At 35.1% G+C, this 26562-nt stretch overlaps 2 protein-coding genes across 2 annotated transcripts in view; one reads left to right on the top strand and one right to left on the bottom strand.

The window, feature by feature from the left end:
• Positions 1–18235, bottom strand: part of LOC125673750 (mannosyl-oligosaccharide 1,2-alpha-mannosidase IA-like) — a 47145-nt gene extending 28910 nt beyond the window's left edge. The window contains exons 1-2 of the mRNA XM_056159525.1: positions 17426–18235; positions 11046–11261 (exon numbers count right to left, since the gene is read on the bottom strand). Of these exons, the coding sequence (XP_056015500.1) occupies positions 11046–11261; positions 17426–18013 (804 nt within the window). The 5' untranslated portion in view covers positions 18014–18235. The remainder of the gene's footprint in view (positions 1–11045; positions 11262–17425) is intronic.
• A 131-nt stretch (positions 18236–18366) lies between these two features.
• LOC125673752 (GSK3B-interacting protein-like) lies at positions 18367–23841 on the top strand. Its single transcript, XM_048910521.2, has 2 exons — positions 18367–18570; positions 21897–23841. The coding sequence occupies exons 1-2, from the start codon at positions 18367–18369 to the stop codon at positions 22068–22070; spliced, it is 378 nt and encodes a 125-aa protein (XP_048766478.2). The 3' UTR covers positions 22071–23841.
• The last annotated feature ends 2721 nt before the right edge of the window (positions 23842–26562 follow it).

Below are 26562 nucleotides of genomic sequence, written 5' to 3'. Positions count from 1 at the left end.
CACACTTATCACTGTGCACAGAACAATTAACATTTGTATAGCTCATCTTGGTGAAGGCTAGAGGGCTGGGTGTTTAGGATAGAGCCTCTTTAAACTTTTTTTTTTCTATTTGCTACAAGAGGCAATTTATATAACACAGAGAGCACTTACTGAGAGTCCTACTTTCTCTTTAATGATTGAGAAAATGCTACTGGGCTGTAATTTGAAGAAACGCATGGATAAACACACGATCTGGGCATCCTACATTTACTAAGTAACAAACACATGGATAAACAGACAGCCTACATTCTGTAGTTACTATAACAACACATGGATAAACAGACAGCCTACATTCTGTAGTTACTATAACAACACATGGATAAACAGACAGCCTACATTCTGTAGTTACTATAACAACACATGGATAAACAGACAGCCTACATTCTGTAGTTACTATAACAACACATGGATAAACAGACAGCCTACATTCTGTAGTTACTATAACAACACATGGATAAACAGACAGCCTACATTCTGTAGTTACTATAACAACACATGGATAAACAGACATTTAACCTACATTCTGTAGTTACTAAGTAACAACATTTGCACAGTTAAAACACAAATATATATCATGCATCTGTTCACATTTTCACATATCTGAGCTAAATTCATATCACGCATGTAAAATAAAAAATGTAATACAGGTTAGATTTTTATAAATACCACTACCACTATATAACCAGTCTATAATAAATACCACTACCATTATATAACCAGTCTATAATACCACTATATGACCTGTCTATAATACCACTATATAACCAGTCTATAATACCACTATATAACCAGTCTATAATACCACTATATAACCAGTCTATAATAAATACCACTACCATTATATAACCAGTCTATAATAAATACCACTACCATTATATAACCAGTCTATAATACCACTATATGACCTGTCTATAACAAATACCACTATATGACCTGTCTATAACAAATACCACTATATAACCTGTCTATTATAAATACCACTATATAACCTGTCTATAATACCACTATATAACCTAGCTGTCTATAATACCACTATATAACCTGTCTATAATACCACTATATAACCAGTCTATAATACCACTATATAACCAGTCTATAATACCACTATATAACCAGTCTATAATAAATACCACTACCATTATATAACCAGTCTATAATACCACTATATGACCTGTCTATAATACCATTATATAACCTGTCTATAATACCACTATATAACCTGTCTATAACAAATACCACTATATGACCAGTCTATAATAAATACCACTATATAACCTGTCTATAATACCACTATATAACCTGTCTATAACAAAAACCACTATATGACCTGTCTATAATACCACTATATAACCAGTCTATAATACCACTATATAACCTGTCTATAATACCACTATATAACCAGTCTATAATACCACTATATGACCTGTCTATAATAAATACCATTATATAACCTGTCTATAATAAATACCACTATATAACCTGTCTATAATAAATACCACTATATGACCTGTCTATAATAAATACCACTATATAACCTGTCTATAATAAATACCACTATATGACCTGTCTATAATACCACTATATAATCTGTCTATAAAAAATACCACTACATGACCTGTCTATAATAAATACCACTATATAACCTGTCTATAATAAATACCACTATATGACCTGTCTATAATAAATACCACTATATAATCTGTCTATAATAAATACCACTATATGACCTGTCTATAATAAATACCACTATATGACATGTCTATAATACCACTATATGACCTGTCTATAATACCACTATATAACCTGTCTATAATACCACTATATGACCTGTTTATAATAAATACCACTATATAATCTGTCTATAACAAATACCACTATATAACCTGTCTATAATACCACTATTTAACCTGTCTATAACAAAAACCACTATATGACCTGTCTATAATACCACTATATAACCAGTCTATAATACCACTATAAAACCTGTCTATAATACCACTATATAACCAGTCTATAATACCACTATATGACCTGTCTATAATACCACTATATAACCTGTCTATAATACCACTATATGACCAGTCTATAATACCACTATATAACCTGTCTATAATAAATACCACTATATGACATGTCTATAATACCACTATATGACCTGTCTATAATACCACTATATAACCTGTCTATAATACCACTATATGACCAGTCTATAATACCACTATATAACCAGTCTATAATACCACTATATAACCTGTCTATAATACCACTATATGACCTGTCTATAATAAATACCACTATATGACCTGTCTATAATACCACTATATAACCTGTCTATAATACCACTATATGACCTGTCTATAATACCACTATATAACCAGTCTATAATACCACTATATAACCAGTCTATAATAAATACCACTATAGGACCTGTCTATAATAAATACCACTATATGACCTGTCTATAATAAATACCACTATAGGACCTGTCTATAATACCACTATATAACCTGTCTATAATACCACTATATGACCTGTCTATAATACCACTATATAACCAGTCTATAATACCACTATATAACCTGTCTATAATACCACTATATGACCTGTCTATAATAAATACCACTATATGACATGTCTATAATACCACTATATAACCTGTCTATAATACCACTATATGACCTGTCTATAATACCACTATATAACCAGTCTATAATACCACTATATAACCTGTCTATAATACCACTATATAACCAGTCTATAATACCACTATATAACCTGTCTATAATACCACTATATGACCTGTCTATAATACCACTATATAACCAGTCTATAATACCACTATATAACCTGTCTATAATACCACTATATGACCTGTCTATAATACCACTATATGACCTGTCTATAATAAATACCACTATATGACATGTCTATAATACCACTATATAACCTGTCTATAATACCACTATATGACCTGTCTATAATACCACTATATAACCAGTCTATAATACCACTATATAACCTGTCTATAATACCACTATATAACCAGTCTATAATAAATACCACTACCATTATATAACCAGTCTATAATACCACTATATGACCTGTCTATAATACCATTATATAACCTGTCTATAATACCACTATATAACCTGTCTATAATACCACTATATGACCTGTCTATAATACCACTATATAACCAGTCTATAATACCACTATATAACCTGTCTATAATACCACTATATGACCTGTCTATAATACCACTATATAACCAGTCTATAATACCACTATATAACCTGTCTATAATACCACTATATAATCTGTCTATAACAAATACCACTATAGGACCTGTCTATAATAGAAACCGCTATAGGACCTGTCCATGATAATCATAATGATAATATCAATACTTTTAATTACTTCAAGAACTTGAACTGATTAGTGCACCCACTATTCTTCATCAGGGCCTTCCACATGATACATACACTTTATATATATACAAGAATAATCACTTAAAACAGAGTCTCAAAAGCATTAACACAGGGTTATGTAACAAGATTCAATCTATATCACTTATCATCAATGATAAATCTCAATACACAGTTATCACAAACAGCTGTTATACCTTCACTGATAAATCTCAATACACAGTTATCACAAACAGCTGTTATACCTTCACTGATAAATCTCAATACACAGTTATCACAAACAGCTGTTATACCTTCACTGATAAATCTCAATACACAGTTATCACAAACAGCTGTTATACCTTCACTGATAAATCTCAATACACAGTTATCACAAACAGCTGTTATACCTTCACTGATAAATCTCAATACACAGTTATCACAAACAGCTGTTATACCTTCACTGATAAATCTCAACACACAGTTATCTCAAACAGCTGTTATACCTTCACTGATAAATCTCAATACACAGTTATCACAAACAGCTGTTATACCTTCACTGATAAATCTCAATATATACACAGTTATCACAAACAGCTGTTATACCTTCACTGATAAATCTCAATACACAATTATCACAAACAACTGTTATACCTTCACTGATAAATCTCAATACACAGTTAACACAAACAGCTGTTATACCTTCACTGATAAATCTCAATACACAGTTATCACAAACAGCTGCTATACCTTCACTGATAAATCTCAACACACAGTTATCTCAAACAGCTGTTATACCTTCACTGATAAATCTCAATATATACACAGTTATCACAAACAGCTGTTATACCTTCACTGATAAATCTCAATACACAGTTATCACAAACAGCTGTTATACCTTCACTGATAAATCTCAATACACAGTTAACACAAACAGCTGTTATACCTTCACTGATAAATCTCAATACACAGTTATCACAAACAGCTGTTATACCTTCACTGATAAATCTCAATATATACACAGTTATCACAAACAGCTGTTATACCTTCACTGATAAATCTCAATACACAATTATCACAAACAGCTGTTATACCTTCACTGATAAATCTCAATACACAGTTATCACAAACAGCTGTTATACCTTCACTGATAAATCTCAATATATACACAGTTATCACAAACAGCTGTTATACCTTCACTGATAAATCTCAATACACAGTTATCTCAAACAGCTGTTATACCTTCACTGATAAATCTCAATACACAGTTATCACAAACAGCTGTTATACCTTCACTGATAAATCTCAATACACAGTTATCACAAACAGCTGTTATACCTTCACTGATAAATCTCAACACACAGTTATCACAAACAGCTGTTATACCTTCACTGATAAATCTCAATACACAGTTAACACAAACAGCTGTTATACCTTCACTGATAAATCTCAATACACAGTTATCACAAACAGCTGTTATACCTTCACTGATAAATCTCAATATATACACAGTTATCACAAACAGCTGTTATACCTTCACTGATAAATCTCAATACACAATTATCACAAACAGCTGTTATACCTTCACTGATAAATCTCAATACACAGTTATCACAAACAGCTGTTATACCTTCACTGATAAATCTCAATACACAGTTATCACAAACAGCTGCTATACCTTCACTGATAAATCTCAATATATACACAGTTATCACAAACAGCTGTTATACCTTCACTGATAAATCTCAATATATACACAGTTATCACAAACAGCTGTTATACCTTCACTGATAAATCTCAATACACAATTATCACAAACAGCTGTTATACCTTCACTGATAAATCTCAATACACAGTTATCACAAACAGCTGTTATACCTTCACTGATAAATCTCAATATATACACAGTTATCACAAACAGCTGTTATACCTTCACTGATAAATCTCAATACACAGTTATCTCAAACAGCTGTTATACCTTCACTGATAAATCTCAATACACAGTTATCACAAACAGCTGTTATACCTTCACTGATAAATCTCAATACACAGTTATCACAAACAGCTGTTATACCTTCACTGATAAATCTCAACACACAGTTATCACAAACAGCTGTTATACCTTCACTGATAAATCTCAATACACAGTTAACACAAACAGCTGTTATACCTTCACTGATAAATCTCAATACACAGTTATCACAAACAGCTGTTATACCTTCACTGATAAATCTCAATATATACACAGTTATCACAAACAGCTGTTATACCTTCACTGATAAATCTCAATACACAATTATCACAAACAGCTGTTATACCTTCACTGATAAATCTCAATACACAGTTATCACAAACAGCTGTTATACCTTCACTGATAAATCTCAATACACAGTTATCACAAACAGCTGCTATACCTTCACTGATAAATCTCAATATATACACAGTTATCACAAACAGCTGTTATACCTTCACTGATAAATCTCAATACACAATTATCACAAACAACTGTTATACCTTCACTGATAAATCTCAATACACAGTTAACACAAACAGCTGTTATACCTTCACTGATAAATCTCAATACACAGTTATCACAAACAGCTGCTATACCTTCACTGATAAATCTCAACACACAGTTATCTCAAACAGCTGTTATACCTTCACTGATAAATCTCAATATATACACAGTTATCACAAACAGCTGTTATACCTTCACTGATAAATCTCAATACACAGTTATCACAAACAGCTGTTATACCTTCACTGATAAATCTCAATACACAGTTAACACAAACAGCTGTTATACCTTCACTGATAAATCTCAATACACAGTTATCACAAACAGCTGTTATACCTTCACTGATAAATCTCAATATATACACAGTTATCACAAACAGCTGTTATACCTTCACTGATAAATCTCAATACACAATTATCACAAACAGCTGTTATACCTTCACTGATAAATCTCAATACACAGTTATCACAAACAGCTGTTATACCTTCACTGATAAATCTCAACACACAGTTATCTCAAACAGCTGTTATACCTTCACTGATAAATCTCAATATATACACAGTTATCACAAACAGCTGTTATACCTTCACTGATAAATCTCAATACACAATTATCACAAACAGCTGTTATACCTTCACTGATAAATCTCAATACACAGTTATCACAAACAGCTGTTATACCTTCACTGATAAATCTCAATACACAGTTATCACAAACAGCTGCTATACCTTCACTGATAAATCTCAACACACAGTTATCACAAACAGCTGTTATACCTTCACTGATAAATCTCAATATATACACAGTTATCACAAACAGCTGTTATACCTTCACTGATAAATCTCAATACACAATTATCACAAACAACTGTTATACCTTCACTGATAAATCTCAATACACCTCCCTATCTAAAGTGGAGGATATGTCCATATGTAACATTAGCTCAACAAGAAAATTTATTGAGGTCTTAAATATTTAATTAAATCATTACTTTCTTACTAATTGAACAGTCCAATATGTCTGTTTTCAGTAATTTATCAAGCCTGAACTAATAATGAATTTATTGAGGTTTTAAGTATTTAATTAAATCATTACTTTTTTTATTTTATTACTAATTAAACAGTCTGTCTGTTTTCAGTAATTTATCAAGCCTGAACTAATTAAACAAGTCCAGTTCAATATAAGAAGAGGAAGTCTGTATTTACACTTGTATCATTCTCATGCACATTAGATATCTTCATTAATCATTACATGAGAATAAGAGTGATACATCAGAGGTCGAGAATAAGAGTTATACATCAGAGGTCGAGAATAAGAGTGATACATCAGAGGTCGAGAATAAGAGTGATACATCAGAGGTCGAGAATAAGAGTTATACATCAGAGGTCGAAAATAAGAGTGATACATCAGAGGTCGAGAATAAGAGTGATACATCAGAGGTCGAGAATAAGAGTTATACATCAGAAGTCGAGAATAAGAGTTATACATCAGAAGTCGAGAATAAGAGTTATACATCAGAAGTCGAGAATAAGAATTATACATCAGAGGTCGAGAATAAGAGTTATACATCAGAAGTCGAGAATAAGAGTTATACATCAGAGGTCCTTCACAACAGGATGTTCTCAAGGAATTGGCAGCAAGGAGGCCAACAGCCATTCATCATACTCAAGGGGTTTTTTAAGGTCTTGATTTCATGGGCCTGCATAGGCCTTTCCAATTGGGAAAAATATCCACATTTGCTTGATATTGGGAAAAATGTTCCATTGATAAAAGAAGTAGGGAGAAAACCAAACCAGTGCATTCAGGAATAATTGGACTCCTTCTGACTTACATTTTGGTCAAAGCTTACCACATTTGAATAAACAGAGGCCAAAAATAATTAGGTTCACTTAACAATTTTCAGGCAACAAAATTGAGGGGAAATACTCGCTAAATGTGAGTTTAAAATTGAAATTGCGTTTGAAAAATCACAAGTGATCGCAGCTTTTTGCGAGTGAAAAAAAAAAGATCTTTTTTCCAGATTTCCTTGGTTTATTGGCTATACTTTGAAGTTTACAATAATTTTCATAGAAATGCTTTACAAAATGAATATGCAAGTATTGAAAAAGTAAATGTGGATCGAATAAATAACTAAGGCCAAGGTCATCTCAGTGATGTCGAAGATGGCCTACTTCATGCACACTATGGGCGTCTCAGAGACGTCTGATTTAAATAGCAAGCATGTTGATCTCGTCCGTGTTTACATGAAACAACACATTAAAGTGTTAGTGTCACGCTTCACGCAGTGTCCTTCTGTAGTCTATAGTCAAACACTTAGAGTTCGCGGTTTTTTTCCAACTAGACTTTCTTAGATGAAATTTCCAAAAGTTTTGAACATATAGTTTGAATTGCCGCAAACAGTCTTCAAGATTTCAAACCACATGATGTTGTAAATAGGTGGTTGATCTCTGGACAGCGAATTCGCCGCACAAGTGTACTCTATGACCCTCATCATGTACCAATGATACATGTATGTTGTCTGATAATTCATTAAATTTTAAATGAAAGAATTCTCAATATTATAATTATTATTGCACTTTAAAGATTTTCCCTATATTTTGATATATATACATGCTTGTTTTCTCAAATTCATGTAAAACGGCAATCGATTGAAAAATGCTAGTAAAAGCTCAATTTTGCTAGTTGGAAAATAATCCACTAGCTAAAATTTGCTAGTAGTGAAAAAAGTTAATTTCGATCCCTGAATTTTGAAGCAAAAATTGTAACCTGTGAGCCTGTGAAGATTTAAGAACAACATGGATACCCTGCTTTGATTTGTTTTCATTGTTTGGGATTTTAAAAACAAAAATTGGGGAAAATCCCTGCTTTTTAGCATTGGGAATGGGGCCTTATTTTGGCCCCCTACAGACCATAAAAAAATCCCTGTACACATGATGTCAAAAAATCCAAGTTGTAATTAAAATATGTGCACACACATAAGATAAACCAAGTTCTATGGATGTTTGAAATATCATACAGATACAGTAGTGATTGCATCAGCAGAACCTGTAAGACACGCCCACTGTCATTTCATGTTCCAACTGATAGAGAGAATCACACCAAAATACATGTGTAAGGCAGACTTCACGAAAACTCGGTGGTCCGAAGACAGAGGCCAGTGAATTTTACGGTTGGGTCAGTGAAAATAAAAAATTGGGAAGTCCGATGGGCTTGTAGACTTTTTGTAAATCAAATTAAATATAATGTTGGATTTAGATATTCTAACCGTCTTATTTGCTTAAATTTACCATAAAAAAATAATATATCAATAAACGAACAATTTGTTGAAGCAATAAAAATTGCCGCGTTCTGTAATCGCACCACACACCAGTAGCAGTAATTGCTGCTTCATTGCATTGTCCAATTAAAATGAACTTCGTAAATTGCAGTTATCTCGATTTTTATGCAATTTCTATAGTTTATAGAATTAATCAATCATTTACATTTGATGTTGGTAGAGATAGCTACTTCCTAAGGCCAAAAATAAAAATTGATTTGTTTGATGTACTCCGACCGACCCGTCAAAATTCCTCCTACACGATCATTTTTTTCAGCAATTTAAATTTTTTTTTTTTTGGTTCCCTTGAAGAATAGAAAAATCTCCTTATTTTAAAACAAAATATTAAAAAATTTCATGATATTAAAAAAAAAAAAAATCACCTACCTACCAACCCACCTTGAAAAATGTGGGTCAAAGTACATCAAACAAAAATATTTTCAATGATGGCCTAAAGTGTACTTGGGCTGTTTTCATGTTTGTGGGGAAAAAACGTGAATTTGTAGTCTTGTTGTTTGTGGGCGAAGAGAGAGAGGAAATACCGTGTACGGAGTTGTTTTTCTGGTATTGACAGAGAGGATGTCCTAGGGTGGATATGAATAAACATGTTTGATAAAGTTTCAGTAAATTAATTGTACAATTTTACAATGCATTCCATAATGTATGTGATAAACATGTACTATGAAATTTGGGGGGGGGGGAGGGGGGTGAGGGGGAGGGGGGGGCAGTAAATTTCACTGTGGGCCAGTAAATTCAGACAGTTCACTGGTCCGACTGGCCAGCAAGTTTTAAATGTTTTCGTGAAGACTGGTAAGGATTCACAATTTAAACATTCAAATCTTTAAATGATCAAAAATGATAGATGTGATCGGCAAACTGACAACTCATCTTCATGACAAAACGGGATGATTTCAGCTTCTCCATCGTCAACTTTCAAATATTTAAGTAGCAATGTTCCATCATCACCTGCACAAGGTGTATATGTCTCTCAACTGATTTGATATGAGAGAGCATGTTCTTTATATCATCAATTTTTAATCGAGGCAAGCTACTGACAAATAAGTTCATATTACAGGGGTTCCAACAGTCCCGTTTGAAGTCAGCACTTCACAAATTCTTTGACCATTATAATGATCTAGTTTGTCCATATAACCTGTTGTTAGGTCTACTTATGTCTGATGTGTTTCATATCGATTGTTAGGTTGATCTTGGCACACTGATTCTGACTACAGATAACTCCGTTTACCTGATTAGGATGTAGGGCTCACGGCGGGTGTGACCGGTTGACAAGGGATGCTTACTCCTCCTAGGCACCTGATCCCACCTCTGGTATACCCAGATGTACATGTTTGCTCTATTCTTAATTTAATGTATTCTTTTTAGGGACTTCGCTTTCATATTATATACAAAGAGTATGTAAAAGATATTTCTGAGCAAATAGAATTGGAATCTAATGATGAACAACACTTTGGCATTTAAAGTTCCACTAAATGCACCTCCTACACAGAAGAGCTCTTATCTAAAAACCCGTGTACTGAAATCTAATAATGAATAAGAGTCAACTCTAGAAATGGTGATGCTGGGTGTCAACCCTGACAGAAGTTTAGAGGAATTCATTATGATTAAGGTCAGCAAGATGAAAATGCCACATCGAGGAGCATACAAGTAACTGACAGGAAGAAACGGACAACACGGGGGCTTTTGATAGATGGTAGATGCTGAAAAGTAAATCAAAAGATCTGATCTTCTCCAAACCTCTGTTACTCACCCCTTCAAAGGAGAAGCTCGTGGCTATCCAGTCCCGGGCTTTTTTGTATTCATCCATCAGCTCCATTATGTATAGCGTATCCGCAGCATCGATAATCGTAGCTCCAAGACTCAAACTTCCAAAAATACTAGCGCTGTGTCCTCGTTTGCTGATTGGACGAAGTTCGTTTGCTCCCCAGGCGTGTTTTTCATAATTAACCCAGGCGTGTTTCATCATCTATAGCCATACAAAAATATAAGAATAAAAAAGTCAAATATCATACACGTATATAGTGTGTTTCCTCATCTGTAGCCACACTAAAAGTTCAGAAATAAAAGAGTCGAACATATATATACTGTATATAATGGGTATTTTCTGCAGTTGGAAATGTTTACGATTTGATCCATAAATGGTAGCAAATTATATTCTGCCTTTCCAATTTTTGCAGTTGCAAATACCTCATCTTCGCAAGCCAAGTGTCCTATTCGCTTACTCTCATCTCATCCTTGGCAGATTTAGTTGCAACTGAACCCCCGTCTAACGGATCGAGCGAGTTATCGTTCTTGACGAAAACAAAATCTAACCAATCAGATAACGCATTTTAATTTCTGTTTAATACATGTGTATGTTTACAAAATGAAATTGACAGATGAAAACAATAAAAAAAAATTATTCATGTGTGCATACTTGCTGGATGCCTATGTCACCTTTGTGTTTAAGGCGTAAATCATTTATCAAATACAATTCTTTCAGATTTCAGCGTTTCTACTTTCGTTTTAATATGTACTCAATTTGGTGAGTTTGGGCAGTTTATTCCAGCACATACTGTCCTTTATCCCCATTTGGGCGAGGTACATGATTGATTATCTCTAGAAGTTGATCGTAAACTCCAAAACGTTCTCCAAAACCGCCCGTTTTTGTGTTTTAGTCAAAATGTCACGGCAAAGGCAACAACATAGGCTAGACATGGGGACTGCCATTACTCAAACCAAACTGTATGTATGGTGCGATTTGATTGGATGATTTGGAAAGCCAAAGCGCAATATTTTGAAGGCTTAGAAATGCAACTAAATCTGCCAAAGGTGAAATAAGAGTAAGCAAATCAGACACTTGGCTTGCGAAGATGATTATACCTATATGTATACAATTTCATGTACATATATTTTGTGATTGTAAATTTTGCGTATTTTTCCTATCCACAAAAAAAGGTTAACTGCAGAAAATACTCTGTCTATATGGCGGTAGATTATGATTCATTTAAAAATATATATTTTAAATGAAACTTTCCTTGCACTAAACACCCAGTAACATCTCAATATTAAAGGGATTTATATGGGGACAACAGTTTTACTGGATCCGCTTATTCATTGAACGCGGGAAATAAAACGCAAGGCGACGTAAACTGTGCATTGTGACGTCACATTTAGCCTCGACTTTTTTCTCTTTTTCAAAGCAAACAATTAAAAACAACAATAATACATTCCGTATGCAATGAAAAAGGCCGTTAAAACTAAACAAAATTAACCAATTAATTCAAAATGGTAAAAAAGTAACCGTAATTTTATCGTATATTCTTATTCAAAGAAACTCATGAACTCGTTTATCTAATAAGTCGTATTACAGTTTTATATATAATTATTTGCTAAAACCTGTTACAATGATAATTATACTATTCATTTTGAACAAACTGAGTGTTTAAATTACGAATTGCACATTAGAGCCTTCTATTATTGGCATTCAAAATAAAACACGAATAACTGTTGAAGCAGGTAATGAAAAAATAAATGGCAGCGCTCATATGGATCACAAAAATTTCAGTGAACGTACATGTATATAGAGATGATCTCTTTTTCTTTTGCTGATTTTGACTTTTTTCTTTTACATACATGTTACCTTTAGAGCCTTGCTTCACGGTCGGGCCTTCGGTCGTCCGAGCTTTGCTCGATATAATACCTGACACTGAAATCCGTACTTAACGGAATTATGATTACCACTTGGGACACTCCAATGACCATTACATGCTTCACTCGGTCCAACGGTCACACCGTATCAGTCTTCACGAAAAACTTTGTGAAGTACAGGCCCTTCGGGCCTTCCAGTATAATAATTTTGCAAGCCCGAACAATATTTTAATGGCCCAAAATGTTTTTTCTAATTTGACCACTTGTCATTTGCAAGGTGTTGCATGCTGATTCTATACTAAAGATACATGTATGTTCTAATGTAAGAAAATACATATCAAGATGATCATAGGGAACAACTGACATTAAAAGGATTATCTTATTTTATTTTTCAACATATTAATCTCGAAGATACATCAGCAGCTCATGTTCTACTTTGTTTTGTAAACACCACGTACAAAATATTTTGTTTTCTCCAGAATTAAATCTTAGTAAAGGCCCACCCTCGGTCCAATGGGGCATGAATTTTCGTTCTCTTTTCTCCTTGTATGACCGTTTTCTTATTTTTTTTATTTGGATCTGATGGTTGTGATTACAAAATACGCTTGTGAGGTCTGGAATTTCACGGACGAGCCCCCTCCCTACACAGACACTGGAAGTTCATGTATTTATATAGTATGTGCATGTATTTTTCATACGTGCACATACTATATATTTACATTAACTTCCAGTGCCCTTGCCTCCCTATAATACTTCAGAAAAAGCAGCATGGTTGATCGTTTTTCGATGAGAAATTTCACGTTCTGACAAAGCCAGAGTCAATCTCACGCTTTATTTGTAATATATACAAAACATACAATAAAACATTTACAGGCCCGCCGGACTCCTGGGTTAAATATTTTTAGAAGCCTGATCCCGATTTTATTTGGCCTCGGGTATCGGGCCACCGGTTAACGTCGAAGACTGCCGTATACATATTATAGTAAAAATAATATGAAGTAGCCCAACTGGTCTAGTACTCAAAAAAGTAAATGTCAAACCCTGACTATGTCAAGAAGCGTTCATGTATATTTCAGCTTCTCTGACCCAGTGGTTCTTGAGAAGAAGATTTTGAAATGACCCCACCCTATTTTTGCATTTTTGCGATTATCTCCCCTTTGAAAGGGACATATGGCTCTTCATTCGAACAAACTTGAAAGCACTTCACCCAAGGATACTTTTAGTCAAATTTGGTTGAAATTGGCCCAGTGGTTCTGGAGAAGAAGTCGCAAATGAAAACGTTGACAGACAGACAGACAACAGGCAATCAGAAAAGCTCACTTGAGCTTTCAGCTCAGCCAAGTGAGCTAAAAATTGGAGAGGGCTACATTATTGCAGCTACTTTTAATAGTAAAACATTTCTGAAGTTTAAAGGAGTCTTTAAAACGAAGCAGAGAGATGTGAAACAGAGCATCCTTCAACATCATTTAGAGAATTCATACGTCATAAAGACCAACACATCATTTAGAGAATTCATACGTCATAAAGACCAACACATCAATTTCTTTTGTCAAAGGCTGCAAGCGCCGAGTCTGCTCGCATGCACTTGTTCTAAATCAGGGTTTGACACTAAGGCACGTCCGACCGACCGAGACTACTAAATGATAGGTCCAGTCGGGTAAAATGTTTATTTACTAGTCCGACTGGTCGTGTTAAAAATATAAACAAATTTAAGAAACTTTACTTTAAACCATAAGATATTTTATTCATAAAAAAAAATAACTGTAAAGAGTTTGCGAGCAATTTTGAACCGCATGATGACATAATCTCTATCTTTAGTTCTAATAGTTCGCGGTCGTTAGTGATGTTTTACGACATCTACACATTGTTAATGTGTGTAAAGTTATGTTTTGGTTAAATAGAATTATTGAATTCATTTTCATTAAAAAAAACATCAAAACAGTTCATTTGAATTGAATATAAGAAAGTGTTTATTAAACATATGTGTGGGAATGTCTATATAATCAAATATGAAATCTCGTCCTCAATGAAAGCAAAAAATGTCTCAAGAAAGAAAAAAAAAGGAAAACGTTGGGAAGAAACAAAGCAGGGCTTATGAAATAGAAATTTTTAAAAAAATATTGAGGTCAATTTATTCTAAATGGATTAAAGAATTTCCGTGCCGGTAAAAATTTAAAGAAACTGAAAATAGGGTTGAAAGTAAAAGCATCAAATTGAATGACGAGATTAAAGATTTTTTTGAGACAATTAAATGCATTTTAGTTCAAACTTAACATTTTTCATTTAAATTAAGTAAATGTATTTAGATATGGAGAATCTTATAAGATTTTTTTCTGGAACGTTGGTCAGGGCTAGTGGATGTAAGGTCAGGTCTAGCAAAAATCATTTTAAGTAGCCCGATTGGTCTAGTGCCCAAAAAAGTTAATGTCAAACCCTGTAAATATCCGTAAACACATGACAGATAGGCATAGCTATCAAATGAAGCAACGGATCAGTTATTGTGAGGAATTCTGACAGCTGTCAAATCGAGTCACGGAGAAATCCTGGAATCTGTCTATAATGGTGGATATAAACATTCTACATTGCCAAGTTTCAAAACACTAACCCTGTTAATCTTTGTGTTGTCAATTATAAACGAGTTTCACACATCTCAAAGGAAATGGAACAAAACTGAAATCAACATTGGCACAAGGTAAGGCCAAAATAAAAATAGTGTTTGTTTCCCCTCGCCCGACCGAGTCTGAAAATTCACACCGACCCATAAGTTTTTATTACGCCATTCTGGTGAAGTTTTTTTTTATTATTTTAAGAAAATTTCAAGGTCGTTTCTGGTGCAGATCAGTATTTTATAATGACAAAAATTTTCTATATCTTCTTTGGTTTCGATCCAAAATTAAAAAATAATAATACGAATACAGGAGGTGTTCTGGTCCGAAATCTAGAAATTTCGCCGCCTCCAGCTGGAGGCGGCATTCTCTGGCTGATTTCAAATACTTACAAGCCGAATTCAATTTTAAGCTCATAACTAATCAATAAAACGATTCTTCTTGTACTTACTAATATCGATTTTATGGGTTCTTTCATCACATAAACAGTCTCTTGAAAACATTTTATCAAACTGTCGAGCTTTGTTTTGAGTCACGAGACTCGTTTGCTCAAATGGCAGTGAAAATTCGGTTGACTACAACTGTTGGTTTCTGTTTAATATCGAATTTTGGATTGATATTTTCTTTTAATCGATATTAATAAGTACAAGAATCATGATTGTTTTATTGATTAGTTACAAGTGAGTTTAACATTGAATTCGGCTCGCAATTCGGACTAGTGATCTGCAAGATCGAGATGGAGAAATGTTGTCTATACGAGGAGCGAGGAAACAAGAGAATTCGGGGCATCCAGTGTGCAAGTTGTGTTCTTCAGTAGGGGAAAGTGTTGATATTTCGGACGGATGCGATATTTTTGACAGTCAATCAGAAGCATTCTCAATTTAACTTATTTCTGAACTAATGCTATATTTACAAACTGGAAAACACCTAATTATATGCACATGTGTAACTAAGCTCTGATTGGTTGATGTCAGCATCCATTTTGTTTGATCGGCAAAATCAAGTCCCGTTGAAACGTTTTCTGGTAAACTAGATCTACCGATATCATTTAAAAATATAATCAAAATCACTATCATATACAAATTAAGATAATGTGCAAAAAACAAAAGCATAAAATGTCAGTGAACCATAAATAAAAGACAGCAACCGAGTTTACCAATTTTATAACACCATGTGTCCAAAACTAACACCATTAAGTTGCAACATTCTCCCTAACTTTATTTAAGTGTTAGTATGTGGCATAAATAGCAGAGAAAATTCTGATGAAACCCAATGTTCATCGAATCAACCAATATGTATACATGTAGTCCAATGCCTAAGTTTAGTGGTTAGATAATGAGCATTTCCAAAATACATAAAGTACTGTCCGAAATATCGACACCTTCCCTAATTGCAAAACGTGGCAATCAAAGCAGAATTTACGCGAGAACTGACTATACGAGTTTGATGAGGAAACATGGATGATGTGATTCACGATGTTTGGTATCGGGCATTGTTAATGGTTATGGGAATTTCATAATAAATAAAATTCTGCTAGCTAAAAAAAAAAATACTTTTTACCTACCTACCGACCTTCCTCTGAAATTTAGGGTCGGGAGAGGGGAAACAAACATATTTTTAAATGTGGCCTAAGTGTCTGATTCGCATTTTGTCATTTAGATTTAGTCACACTGCCCTCTAGTGGACTTCCAGAGTTGTAATCCTTTACAAGTAAAATTATCAACCACTCTGAGTCAACTCTGAGTCAGTGAATCGGACACTTGGCATGTGAAAATTTGGGACCAGTGTCTTAATCAATCAATTCTTCAACAATCAGTACAATACTAGAAGGCAGTATTGTTAACTTAAAAGCTGCGTTAACCTAAAAGCTATCCTGCATGTACCCTTCTCTTACCTCGCGCACTTTCTCGCGTTTCTTCCTGACGTCGGGGTCACTGGGTTCACCACCTTGACCGCCCTCTCCTCCAGCATGCTCCATCTCCACCTTTATCGCTTTCTCTTTCTCATTCTCTGCTTTCTTCTTCTCCTCCTCTTTACGTATTTTCATCATTTTGTCTTTCTCTGAATCAATCTCATCTTTTATATTAACCACATCTTTCTTCGATATGTTTAATTTCTTTCCCATTTCGACAACCCGGCCCTCTCGAGCCAAATCCCTTTGCATCTGGTTCTGGAACTTTATAACATCTTCGTTTAAATGTTTATGATCGTCTACATCGTGTCTGATCACCTCTCCCCCTTTTATGCCCCCATGGGGGATTATCATTTCATTTACATTTCTAATCCTATTTTTAACGTCATTTAGTCTTACCCTATCGCGAAGATCAGGTAAAAAGAAAAACGCACCAAAACACACGAGTCCAAACGTAACAAACACCAGCAGGATTATGTATTTCTCTTTCAGCCTTAGTGTCTTACGACCCTGTGGTACAGGAACCCCATTGATGAATTTTTGAGAAACGGGTAGCAAGGAGGCCGCCATGTTTGCTACGTTCTCAACCACCGGTGCGTGTTAAACCGTTCATTTTTAATTCGTATTGATTCATGGTTTTGGGGTACAAGTATGTTTTGACAATTAGGAGTAACAACTGGAATTATAAAATGTCATAAGTATGATCAATGATCACTTAATATAACCGTAAAAATTGTTAGCTGTTGATATACACTAGCTGATACGTTTTGCCCTGATATCAAGCCCTCAACTACCCGAAAAAAGTCATGATCACATAATGAATATCAAACGCCCCTTCGTGATATCTAGGTCACCTCTTCGATGACGTGTTAACAACTTGTTTTGATTACTGCAAAACAGCTTGGTGACCAAGATCTGTCAGTATGGCAGAAGAAAGTGAAAGTAGGAAAAGTGACGACTACACTCTGCGAATTGAAGCACAGGAAGCCTTGAAAGAAGTTTCTTTTGCGGTGTCACATGTTGAAATTTCCACCAAGTTACCTCAAGGGGCCGATACAGTGCACTTAAACGTGAGAACCAAGGAGAATGATGCTTACTGTGTTGAACTCTCTGTTCAGGGATTCCGGGTAAGCTTTACAATAACAGGTTGGAAAATCTTCCCTTCATAGCGCGATTATCCCTCGTTAGCGAGAGTAGATATAGATCTATACCCCGTGTAACCGAGAAAAATGCCCGTGTTTCACGTGATAAAGAAGAAAAAGTGCTAAGATGTCCGATAATACACGTATCAACACTTCGCGAAAGTTACGTCCCTTGTCCGCCATCTCCCGGATAAAAATCGTATTTCCCTACGTTGGCCTTTGTAATTTTCCTATCTGTAGCTTTGACATCTGTTATTTTTCCATCAATTGCAGTCAACTACAATATGCCCCAGATTGGGGCAACCCATTAACTTGTATGAAAACTTGGTAATTGGCTAAAATTCAAAGTAATAACATCTTACATTTGGTAAGGTAAAGAAGGAAAACTGGGTTTTTCACCGATTGACCTTTGGCTGACCCCGCAAAGGGACGTAACTTGCGGCGAAGTGTTGATACGTGTATACTGCAAATATAGAAACCAAAACAAAAGTACTCATGATTTTCATTGGATTTCAGCCTCTTTCCCTCTTACGCAGCAACGATGATATAAAATTTCTTGACTATGTTATCAATTTGCGCTATGTTAACTTGTTAAGTGTGTGTTTTGTTCTTGCTAAAGGTGGATAATCGTATTTTAGTGAGAAGATCTCACTATACAGGAAGCGTTCCCAACCTGAGTAATATCTGTTGTTTTGAGCTCTCAGTTCAGGGATTTGTCAGTGATGTCTCACATGTTTTATTTGTATAGATATTAGGGCTAGCTTTCACGGTTCCAAAATTTTTTGGGTAGGGTCAGTTCTGAATTTTTTAACCTCGAGTTCAGGTATTTTGGTTCGGGTCTATATAACTTATTTTAAAAATCTAATATACAGTTAAAATCAAAAACCTGTTACAATAATTACTAGGAGATGTGGACTGTGGTTTAGACTCGACATCCATGGTATAGAAACAGCATTGTCACTTCTACTTGTTTCCATTCCATGCTTTCAATGTTTTGTCATTGACGATGATGTTGATCCTGTGGCGTATTTTGACATATACCTTACATACTGTCATTGTTTACAGTTTTGTCCAAAATGCTGTCATTTGACAATTGATCAAAATACATCCACCTTTGAGGATTTTGATGACATTCGTTTAAACGGATTTCTAATGATTCTATTTTAAAAACCGGACCCGAACCGAAATACGTGAAAAATGGAACTCAATCCGAACAACACAACCCGTGGTTTTCGGTTATTTCCGATGCGTACCCATTGCAGCCCTAATTGATATAACGTAACACCACAAGGTGGGGGGATTGAAAACGCCCCACCCACTTCAAGCGCTTGTGGCATTTCTACTGGCAATACACATATCTTTTTACCTAGATACCATTTTCCGTTGTCACCTCAGGTTGTTGGTAAGACGGCATTTTAAATGTGACACCTGATCAAAGTGTGGTTTACCTTCATCGACAAATAAACTGCACATTTAGTTTGAAATTCCAAGATGAAAAATGTGATTCTACCAGGTCTCACATTGGACTGGGTTTAAATATTGATTGATCATTTACATAGGGGGGGGGGGTGCTTAAAGTCAAATTTTGAGTCCCTGAACTCTTTGTTCACTGGGGTCTGGCGTGAGCTGTAGATTAATATAACTCAGAATTCACTGTAGTGTTTTTTGTACTGTCATGAATATTCAGTGTTTCAGATTATTATACGCCCGTCTTAAGAAGATATCCGTCTGTCCGTCCGTCTGTTAGCTTTTTCGTGTCCGACCCGTAACTTAAATACTACAAGGCCTAGAATCATCAAACTTTGTCTGTAGATACATTTTGGGTAGAAGGTGTATCGCACATTAAAACCAGGTCACTGTGACTTTTCATTAAGAAGATATGGCCATATATGGCAAAAACTTGTCAGGCTCATAACTTGAAAACTATTAGACCTAGAATCACCAAAATTGGTCAACTAATGCATCTTAGGTAGAAGGTGTGTCACATCCTACTTTAAGGTCACTGTGACATTTAATTAAGGTGATATAAAAAAAATGTTTTAATGGGTACAATCTATTATAGTACTGTTAACAATATGTGACGGGCGTATCATGTGCCGTGGCGGTGCACTTTATTGTACACTGATGTGGTTCAAATTTCCTTGATGTCCATTTTCTTTAAAAAAAAAAAAAATACCAGAAAAAATATCAGTTCCATTGTCTTAAAGTTACACTAGAAATTATAGCTGTAGAATGATGTGTATTATTGTGTTCTGGGTAACCCAAACTGTTAACAACATGGTCAATACTTTCTCTCCTAATCACAAGTTAGTATGATTATATATCAAGTCAACATATTAATTATTTGTCAGTGACAAGTCAACATAATTATTTGTCAGTGACAAGTCAACATAATTATTTGTCATTGGCATGTTGACATAATTATCTATCAGTGACATTTTGACATATTGATATAATTATCTGCCTAGTTATAGTCAGTTGGTCAACATGACTGTGTGACAAAAATTGAGATTATTTGCCAAATTGGACACACAGGCAAACAGACAAAAACTAATATCCTCCTTCCCAATATCCATCTTCAAACCTGGGGGTTATGAAAATCAAAATTCAGCCCCAGGTGATGAACTGACTAGCGGTTATTCTCTTTAGAGCCTTCATCGACTTCTCTTCGCAAGCATTTATGTTTTGATTCTGAAAAACATGTAAATGCCGGAGTCGGTGACGGTTTATGCTTTGACCAATGTTTCGACTCAGATGTGCCTGGATTTACGCAATAGACAAGTTGTTTTCAAACATTTAACAGTAATGCACAAAACTGTCACAAGGAAATCAACACTTACTTGCTTTTAATCCATTTTCAACATGTCCCCTGTCCCGGGTTTACGTTAACTGGTCTTGGGAGCTGTCACAACAAGGGACCAGTTAAGAGAAAAGCAGGCTGACGTAATCAGGGTTGTGATTTAAATCCGGGACAGGGGCATGTTGAAAATGGATTAGAAGCAAGTAAGTTTTGATTTCCTTGTGACAGTTTTGTGTATTGCTGTTAAATGTTTGAAAACAACTTGTCTAGTGCGTAAATCCAGGCACATCTGAGTCGAAACGTCGGTCGAAGCATAAACCGTCACCGACTCCAGAATCAAAACATGAATGCTTGCAAAGAGAAGTCGATGAAGGCTATGCCTCTCTACTTCTCTAAAGAGAATAACTAGCGGTATGTTTAGTAGTACTTACTGAAGTACAATGTATAGATTTTGCTACACACAAACTGAGTAACTGACACATGAATAATCAATATTGTTTTGAAATCATAGATTGTTGGGAGAGCTTATGATGCCATTGATGAAACGGCCCAAGTGAAGCACTACGAGACCATTTATGCATTACTGGACCAGGTTAGTCCTAAATACAGAAACAGTTTTGGAGACACATTACTGAGGAAACTTGAAAACCTACAACGGCAAGCGGAGAATGAAGAGCCATCCTGACATCCTCTACTGTCTGCAGGGAAATGGAGTGCTGTATTTGTGCCTTAGTGACAGTGCCCTCAATGTGTTGGCATAATCAATGTGTAATTCAAATTGGTGCCTAGTTACCAGGATTTTTTCTATCAATTTGCTTTTTAGTGCTTCCTTGACCGTTAGCTGTTGGTTCTTTAGTTGTTGTGAACAATTGGACTAAGATTGATGAGGTAGACTAGTTTAGCCACTTTAATAATGGATATATGACTTATCTTATACAAATCAGTATCAATGTTACCTCTGTATAATTAGAATTATGCCCCTGCTGTTGAAGATTAAGAGACATGTTTTTAGTCCATCTGTCTGCAACTCCGACATCATAGATCTGCACTGATCCAAATTTAGACTTCTTTTTCAATAATTGATGAACTGAAGATCAGGTACAAGGAATGGCATGCTGAACTGATTGATTTCAGGTCACCATGAAGGTCAAGGTCAAAGGTCAAGTTTGCCAACAGAGGGCTTAGACAAAACACATTAAAGGACTGGTTTGCGACACAAAATATTTGAAATGATGAGGTTCTCTTGAACCTTGTGAAAAATTTTCCCACATGATTAAATGTTGGTTGACAAAGTACATGTCTTACTAAGAAGTAGTCAACATTTATATGTTCGACTTCATCCCGTAGGCATTGTGTGTGTGGGGGGGGGGGGGGGGGGGGGTCATGGAGAACATGCTTCTATTTTGTACTTTCATACTAGTATGCATCGTGCCTATTTTCTCTCTGAACATTAGTACTAAACCAGGCCCTGTATTAAAGGCAAAAAAAAGTCTGTGTAAAACATAAACTATTTATCAAATACCAACTTCTAAAATTTTAATAGCAAAAAAAAGACCTCCTGTGATACAGTGTAGACAGGCATTATATCGGGGTATTCTTGAACTAAGGGGCTTACAACACAATGGAACCCTGTAGGTGGTCTCCCCCACCAGAGTGTTCAACTGGATCCACCTGGAATGTTTAGGTGGTCTCCCCCACCAGAGTGTTCAACTGGATCCACCTGGAATGTTTAGGTGGTCTCCCCCACCAGATTGTGAAACTGGATCCACCTGGAATGTTTAGGTGGTCTCCCCCACCAGATTGTGAAACTGGATCCACCTGCAACCTGTAAATTATGAGTTCCATACCCTTGTACCCTTATCACCACCCACCCACCCCCACTGTATACTGTTTATGAACCCACCCACCCCCACTTTATACGTTTATGATACCATCTATGCATTTTGACCTCTGTAAATTTTAATCAGTATTATAAATTATATTTGAATGATCTGTTCATGTAATGGGTATAATGTGTTCATTTTTTTTTTTTTTTTTTTTTACAAGGATGTATTGTAATACATGTTTCAGTGATGTGTGGTGCTTTATTAAAGATCATTTCATAACATTCTCGTATACAATTCGGAAAATGTTATACAAGTTCTCCAATTTTTATTCTAGTTCCACATTCAGAAATTACTGATGGATGTAGAAATTAATTAATGTAAAATATAGTTTGTTTTGATATTTGTAGGAATTACTGTAGAAAAGAGGTAGTTCTGTGGCTGAATTTTCTCATGAATTTTAAATAATATGATGATTTTGTGTTATAGAGCTCATTGAAATTTTATAATTTTCAAATGCAATGTGTTTAAAATGGCAACACTGATAACATTATGTATGGGTCTTTTATCATGTGACAGATTTTCATTTGAAATGCTGAAAGTGAATATTAAAATAAAAAACAGAAGAACCAATGTCTTGTGCTGTCAGACAACTTATCCTTGAACCCTAGGTGTTATTTTTTTTTAATTTATTTATTAATTGTAGGAAAAATTCCATGATTTTGTCGAAAGGTAATCGATGTGAATATCTCGTGTGTTAAATGTAGGAGAATTCGCGCTCAGAAAAGCACTGTGGATGAACTGACAGCGACACCTGGAGGACTTCCATATTGCGGGTCTATGCTTCACACAAACTTCAACACACACCCCACCCCCAAAAATCTTCACATGCTAAATTCATTTGTAATCTAATTACGATATTTGCCCTTCCAAATCCACATACTATCCTAACCTTCAAGTTCAAACGAAAACAAATTCAATGTCCTTCAACCCATAGCTGATGTGCAACATTGGTCCACTAATGACCCGTCACCATCCACTAGCCCTTATAAAGAATTATGTGCATTTAAGAAATTGAATCAATACCACAGAAGCGGGTCCAGGAAGTTAAGAAAGAGGGTTCTGCCATTAATTTTGGTCCATCCCCCAAATGCGTCATTTTTACCTTTTTTAGCAAAATTTTGTAACAAAGGGGGGGGGCAACCCCAGGACCCCCTCCTTTGGATCAGCCATTGCACCATCATGGCTGTACTCATTGAATACAGGCCCACAGGAAGCAATTCACATCGTCCCATCCTGGATCATTAGCTATGTCAAGGTTTGTACAAATGTTAGCACTCTTTTGCTACCTGACATGTGCATGCAATACAATAAGAAAATGAGTCGCCCCACCACGTGACCAGAAAGCACTGAACATTCTGTCCTACAATGGTGTTTGTTTTCTATCTATGCAACCAATGTTTTAATACTGAGAGAAAACATCTGCAGTTCAAAGTTACACAAATGAATCTGAATACTATATTTGTGACCCATTTTATAATTAGATGCATGTCTTCAGTTATGAGTTTGTGTTAATTATTATGCAAAGTTTGTGTAATTACAGCTCAAAGTTTTAATACTATTCCATCTATGCATGTAGATTCGCTTAACAAGCATTACATGCATATGTAGGTATCTTTTTAAAAATTGACCAATCAGAAATGCCTGCTCTATTGCGTTGGAATAGCGTTGAATGTACATGTACCTTACTGCAGCATTTAAATAAATGAATAACTATTTATTCGGTGTGTACATAGTATTCCTACAAACATACATACATAAATACCAAGGATAACCCATAAAAGCTCGAAAGCTTATTTCCAATGGGGTCCTTTGATGCACGGATGTTTGCGCTAGGGGGTCATTTATGTGGGAGGAAACCCACGTGTCCGAGCGGACAACCACCATACCTTCTCATGAACCACTGCTGATCACGGGGATCGAAGCGCTACCCGGACACCCGATATTCATTATTCTCATTGGTTATGCTGACATTCACCACACACCAAATCAGATCACACGGAACGAAATTATCCTGGTGACAATTAGTACCTTTCCATTCTGCATTTTTTGATATAAATTAAACTCAGCGAATTATCCATCAAATTATGTAATTTACTAATTCTATTGAATTATCCATCAAATTATGTAATTTACTAATTCTATTGAATTATCCATCAAATTATGTAATTTACTAATTCTATAGAATTATCCATCAAATTATGTAATTTACTAATTCTATTGAATTATCCATCAAATTATGTAATTTACTAATTCTATTGAATTATCCATCAAATTATGTAATTTACTAATTCTATTGAATTATTCATCAAATTATGTAATTTACTAATTCTATTGAATTATCCATCAAATTATGTAATTTACTAATTCTATTGAATTATCCATCCATAGTACAGACAGCTCTCTTGTCTACGGTGCGTGCCTGTCCAGTGTTGTACAGAACTCTCTTAATGTTACAGTGTAAGACTGTCCAGTGTTGTACAGAAAGAACTCTCTTGATGTTACAGTGTAAGACTGTCCAGTGTTGTACAGAAAGAACTCTCTTAATGTTACAGTGTAAGACTGTCCAGTGTTGTACAGAAAGAACTCTCTTGATGTTACAGTGTAAGACTGTCCAGTGTTGTACAGAAAGAACTCTCTTAATGTTACAGTGTAAGACTGTCCAGTGTTATACAGAAAGAACTCTCTTAATGTTACAGTGTAAGACTGTCCAGTGTTGTACAGAACTCTCTTAATGTTACAGTGTAGGACTGTCCAGTGTTGTACAGAACTCTCTTAATGTTACAGTGTAGGACTGTCCAGTGTTGTACAGAACTCTCTTAATGTTACAGTGTAAGACTGTCCAGTGTTGTACAGAACTCTCTTAATGTTACAGTGTAAGCCTGTCCAGTGTTGTACAGAAAGAACTCTCGTAATGTTACAGTGTAAGACTGTCCAGTGTTATACAGAAAGAACTCTCTTAATGTTACAGTGTAAGACTGTCCAGTGTTGTACAGAACTCTCTTGTTACAGTGTAAGACTGTCCAGTGTTGTACAGAACTCTCTTGTTACAGTGTAAGACTGTCCAGTGTTATACAAAACTCTCTTGTTACGGTGTAAGGCTGTACAGAACTCTCTTGTTACAGTATAAGACTGTACAGAACTCTCTTGTTACGGTGTAAGACTGTCCAGTGTTGTACAGAACTCTCTTGTTACGGTGTAAGGCTGTACAGAACTCTCTTGTTACAGTATAAGACTGTACAGAACTCTCTTGTTACGGTGTAAGACTGTCCAGTGTTGTACAGAACTCTCTTG

Source organism: Ostrea edulis, chromosome 3 (assembly GCF_947568905.1).
Source record: "Ostrea edulis chromosome 3, xbOstEdul1.1, whole genome shotgun sequence".
Taxonomy (NCBI): Eukaryota; Metazoa; Mollusca; class Bivalvia; order Ostreida; family Ostreidae; genus Ostrea; species Ostrea edulis.
This window is presented reverse-complemented; position numbering and strand designations above follow the sequence as displayed.